Consider the following 5,410-nt stretch of genomic DNA (forward strand, 5'->3'; position numbering starts at 1 on the left):
ATTTGAAGAGTTAGGACTAGTAGATAGATATAAAGATTAAACAATATTCATCAAATTATAATTTTTATTTCTTAGCTTTAAATTTGTAATCAATTATTTTGGAAACAGTTACAAATGATAATGATATAGGTGAGTAGGTACCAACTTAGTTGGGATGTACTCATCTATTGTAATGCGACGAATTCCAAAATAAATTTATACTTGTAAAAAATTTATTCACCCCTCCCTCTAGGGTTCTTTCACCGTATATTGTACAAGCGGTGATGTGCTTACAAGATTCGTGAAGTTACGAGAAGCGAATGCAAGGCATCGATCGGATGGCTGAAATTGAAGATAAATTTGAAGAGTTAGGACTAGTAGATAGATATAAAGATTAAACAATATTCATCAAATTATAATTTTTATTTCTTAGCTTTAAATTTGTAATCAATTATTTTGGAAACAGTTACAAATGATAATGATATAGGTGAATAGGTACCAACTTAGTTGGGATGTACTCATCTATTGTAATGCGACGAATTCCAAAATAAATTTATACTTGTAAAAAATTTATTAATTATTAATAAAAAAGTTATTTTTATTATCTTTTATTTTTATAATTTTTTGTTTTTATAATTTAGGTCATTTCAAGTTATTAATAATATTATTGTTTTTTATTAGCATTTTCTATAATTTTTTATGTATATTTTAAAATTTAAAGAGATTTTTAAAAAATAAAAAAAGTAAAAAAATACGGGCCGACCCGGAGTCCGACCTGCTCAGGCCCGGGCTCCGATTTTGCCCGGCCCGGATGGACAGGCCTAGTCCTAGTGACAACTATAGTCAAGTATTTACTTCAAAAGTAACGAGAGAGAGGGCTATATTTCGACTTTGATATTTTTACCAATAAAAAAAATTCTAGTCCTTTTTCTTCAATCCTTGGAGAAAATCTATTCGGTGAATGCAGGCAAAGCAACAGTTCTTATTACACAATATAGCTTTGACTGATTCTAGCTACGAAAAGCCTTACTTAAATCTAACATCAATTCTGGTAAAAACCGCAAGCACCAGGCAACGAGTTTACACATAAAAGTATCCGCTTTGCGATGCTAAACTTCCGAGTTAGAACCATACTTTTCACTTGTCCTCCCAACAAACGATTCTGGTCAACAAGAAGTATCAGAAATTGATCATATATTACAACTATTTCCAAAGCTACTGACTACACTTTTGGGAACTCTACATAACCACTAAATTTGCTAGGAGCCTACTACTGCACACAGTTAGCACGAGCACTGCTATTGTTATGGTAACTTGATAATTTTTCATTCCCCAGATCAGGAAATATGTCAGTTGAGTTCTCAAAAGCATCAAACTATGCAGTCGCCCATGGAGTATCCAAATTTCCATTGACATTTAGCGCATCGATAGTCAGTGAAGACATTTCATCTCGAGACGCATACCAAGAGTTGCCACACCCACCGCACTCAAGCTGGATGACAGAATCAAGAAAAAGAAGAGAACAAAAAAGATGTCAAGGTCTGTTGAAATAGCAACTAGAAGTATTTCAAAAAGAAACATTGACCTAGCATCACAGTCACAGCTATAGAAATAATATGAAAGTCTCCTACATGAGTTTGGAACCAACTCTATAATAGGTTCGAGTAATACCAAAGACTATTAAATACTTTGGTATAGGACTATGGAAGAAAAAGTAAGACTCCAATGTGTACAAGAAATAGTAAGTCATGCTGAAAGTTCGATGGCTTGAAACGGAATCTTTTGATGAATATATTCATTTATATACCTCATAGCGATCCCCAGCCGCTCCAGCACATATGATTCCATTAATATGAACTTGTTTTTGCATACATCTCGAACATCGAGCATCTGTCATCTGTGCACAAACCGAAACATTTAAGATTATTATACAAGAGGAATACAACTTCTACATCCCAAGGTTCATATTTCACTCAAATTCAATAGTGTGTCTTTCTTAAACGTTTGATATTTCTGGTTTAAATCCTACAAGTCATTTCAATGAATACAGCATAAGGAAGTTACTCCAACAAATGAGTTAGAACACATGTCCTTGTACTTGGAGGTTACTATCTAACCTGCATTTGCACTGGTTTTTCAGTCTCTGTCGCTATTCTTTCATCTGCAGTCAATCCTTCCTGTATTATTTGAATCAAAGAAAGTAGAGAAACAATAAAACATAATAGAAAAATGAACTGGCAAAATGCACAAGGCAGATATGTACAGCACAAATTTAAAAAGAAAACTTCCACCTAAGTATGAACCGTCTCATTCTTTAATTGGGACTGAAAGAAACCAATTTATGTGTGAGTTTCTTTCTTTTACATGTACTAGTCGTATCATCTTTTTCCCGCTACAATAATCCCAATTTTTAAATGCTGCAGTAATATTTTAAAAAAAATTTGAATTGCTACATTTCCGTGACTTTTTTAAAAATGCTACAGTATTCCCGTGTGCTACAGTAATATTTTTTCAAAATGTTACGGTACCCAGTTTCATATTTGCTACAATAATAATGATATAGTAAAAACTACTATAGCATTACGGTAGTATGAATAGCGAATCTTGGGTTCTCACATTTGTATAGAGGAGTAGATATGTTAAGATTTTTTAAAATTAGAATGAATAAAAATAAAAGTTGCATGCCCCCTTTTATATATGAAAACATCTACTTAAATATCAACGTCTTCCAAATGAAAAATAAAAGGGAAAAATGCTTCCAGCCCCCAAAATGAAAGAAAACTTGTCTTCCACCCCCAAGACTTTTTCAACGGGTGTTTTGCCCCCAAAAGTAAATTTTTTGTTCTCTGAGCCCCCAAAACACAACACCCAAGTAATTTAAATATGTGAAGACTATAATACCCTTCTCTCTCTTTTTTTATCTGTTATGAATTGAAAGAGCTTCCTCCGTCAATCCCAGCGGAGAAGCTCCGACGTGGAGGTCAGCGAGGTTCAGAACCTGGAGGTCGACGAGATCGCCGACGGCGAGGTCTTGGGTGCTCACCGGAGATCTCGTTGGAGGCGAGAGAGAGGACTCTGAGCTCGGCGGAGGAGGGGAGAGAGGAGGGGAGGGAGCCATTAAGGAGGTTGGCAGAGAGGTCGAGGTGGCGGAGGTGGGGGAGGAGGAAGAGGTCTGAGGGGAGGGAGCTGAGGAGGCAGGCGCCATGGAGGAGGAGGCGGACGACGCGGGAAACGGAGGTGAGGGTCAAGATTCTGTCGGGGAAGTCGGTGCACGTGACGCCGTTCCAGGAGCAGGGAGACTCGTCTTAGTCCCAGTTGGAGAGGACGCTCAGCGGGTCGTCGAGAACGGAGTACTTGAAGGAGAGGAGGAGGGTTCCGTCGGAGTTGAGGGAGGAGACCAGAGAAGGTAAGACGAAGAGGAGGAGGAAGAGTCTCCAATGGGGGACTCTGGAGCTCGCCATGGATGAGTTGGAGCTTCGAAGAGAGAGAGAGAGAGCTAGTGCATTTTTTGTAGAGAGAGAGAGAGAGAGGAAAAGAATCACCTGCGCTAGTTTTATTTGGAGAAGAGTCGCTTACCGAATCCATGGAGGAGCTGTTGACGCATCATAAAATAGTCGGGGATGCTTTGGAGTTGGAAAGATATTTTCATATAAACCCCCTTAAGAATTTGGGCTTTTATGTGGTTTGCAATTTGTAAAGATTTAACAAAAAATAGTTGAAGGTTACGTGTTAGTTGTTAAAATTACGTGTTAATTGTTAAGGTTACGGGTCAGTTGTTAAGGTTACAAGTCGGTTGTGAAGGTTACACGTTGGTTGTTAAGGTTACTGGTTGGCTGTTAAGGTTATGAGTTGGTTGTTAAGGTTACGAGTTGACTGTTAAAGTTACAGGTTAGTTGTTAAGGTTACGAGTTGGCTGTTAAGATTACGGCCCCGTAACCTTAACAACTAACGCGTAATAAGTGAATTCTCATAAGCATCAACAGTAGGCAATTAAAGAGCTAAAAATAGAAAAAAAATATTATAAAAATATTTATTGTGGCTGTAGGGGTTTGAACCCCTAACTTGTCCAACCTCGCAAACTTTACCACTAGGCTAAATGGCTCAAAGTATTCATATCACTCAAAAAATATATACATATATATCCCAACGCGTAACCTTAACAACCGACGTGTAACCTTCACAACCGTCCCGTAACCTTAACAACCGACTCGTAACATTAACAACCAACCCTTAACCTTAACAACCGACCCGTAACCTTAACAATTAACACATAACTTTAACAACCAATGCGTAACCTTCAAATGTTTTTTTTGTTAAATCTTTACAAATTGCAAACCACATAAAAAACCCAAATTCTTAAGGGGGGTTTATATGAAAATATCTTCCCAACTCCAAAGCATCCTCGACTATATTATGATCCGTCAGCAGCTCCTCCATGGATTCGGTAAGCAACTCCTCTCCAAACAAAACCAGCGCAAGTGATCATTTTCCTCTCTCTCTCTCTCTACAAAAAATGCACTAGCTCTCTCTCTCTCTCACTTCGAAGCTCCAACTCATCCATGAAGAGCTCCAGAGTCCCCTATAGGAGACTCTTCCTCCTCCTCTTCGTCTTACCTTCTCTGGTCTCCTCCCTCAACTCCGATGAAACCCTCCTCCTCTCCTTCAAGTACTCCGTTCTCGATGACTTGCTGAACGTCGTCTCCAACTGGGACTACGACAACGAGTCTCCCTGCTCCTGGAATGACGTCACGTGCACCGGCTTCCCCGACAGAATCTTGACCCTCACCTCCATTTCCCGTGTCGTCGCCTCGTCGGCCTCCTCCTCCCTGGCGCCCGCCTCCTTGGCTCCCTCCCCTTTGACCTCTTCCTCCTCCCCCACCTCCGTCACCTCGACCTCTCCACCAACCTCCTCAATGGCTCCCTCCCCTCCTCTCTCCCCTCCTCCGCCCAGCTCAGGATCCTCTCTCTCGCCTCCAACGAGATCTCCGACGAGCACCCAAGACCTCCCCGTCGGCGATCTCGCCGAGCTCCAGGTGCTGAACCTCGCTGACCTCCACGTCGAGCTTCTCCGCTGGAATTGATGGAGGAAGCTCTTTCAATTCATAACAGATAAAAAGAGAGAGAGAAGGGTATTATAGTCTTCACATATTTAAATTACTTGGGTGTTGTGTTTTGGGGGCTCAGAGAATAAAAAATTTACTTTTGGGGGCAAAACACCCGTTAAAAAAGTCTTGGGGGTGGGAGACAAGTTTTCTTTCATTTTGGGGGCTGGAAGCATTTTTCCCAAAATAAAATCAACTAATAAAAATAGAGTAACTCAGAAAGTAATCAAAGATGATACATAGAGTATCAAAATATCGAGTATGCAAGAGGGTTAATGTTAAGAACCGTGAGACAGTCCCTACTTGTCACGCCCCGGGCCCGCAAGCCC

At 39.9% G+C, this 5,410-nt stretch overlaps 1 protein-coding gene across 1 annotated transcript in view; it reads right to left on the bottom strand.

The window, feature by feature from the left end:
- Window positions 1,010-5,410, bottom strand: part of LOC109837264 — a 19,094-nt gene continuing 14,693 nt past the window's right edge. Inside the window, exons 6-8 of the mRNA XM_020405430.1 lie at window positions 2,097-2,156; window positions 1,787-1,876; window positions 1,010-1,471 (exon numbers count right to left, since the gene is read on the bottom strand). Of these exons, the coding sequence (XP_020261019.1) occupies window positions 1,355-1,471; window positions 1,787-1,876; window positions 2,097-2,156 (267 nt within the window). The 3' untranslated portion in view covers window positions 1,010-1,354. The remainder of the gene's footprint in view (window positions 1,472-1,786; window positions 1,877-2,096; window positions 2,157-5,410) is intronic.

Source organism: Asparagus officinalis, chromosome 4 (genome assembly GCF_001876935.1).
Source record: "Asparagus officinalis chromosome 4, Aspof.V1, whole genome shotgun sequence".
NCBI lineage: Eukaryota > Viridiplantae > Streptophyta > Magnoliopsida > Asparagales > Asparagaceae > Asparagus > Asparagus officinalis.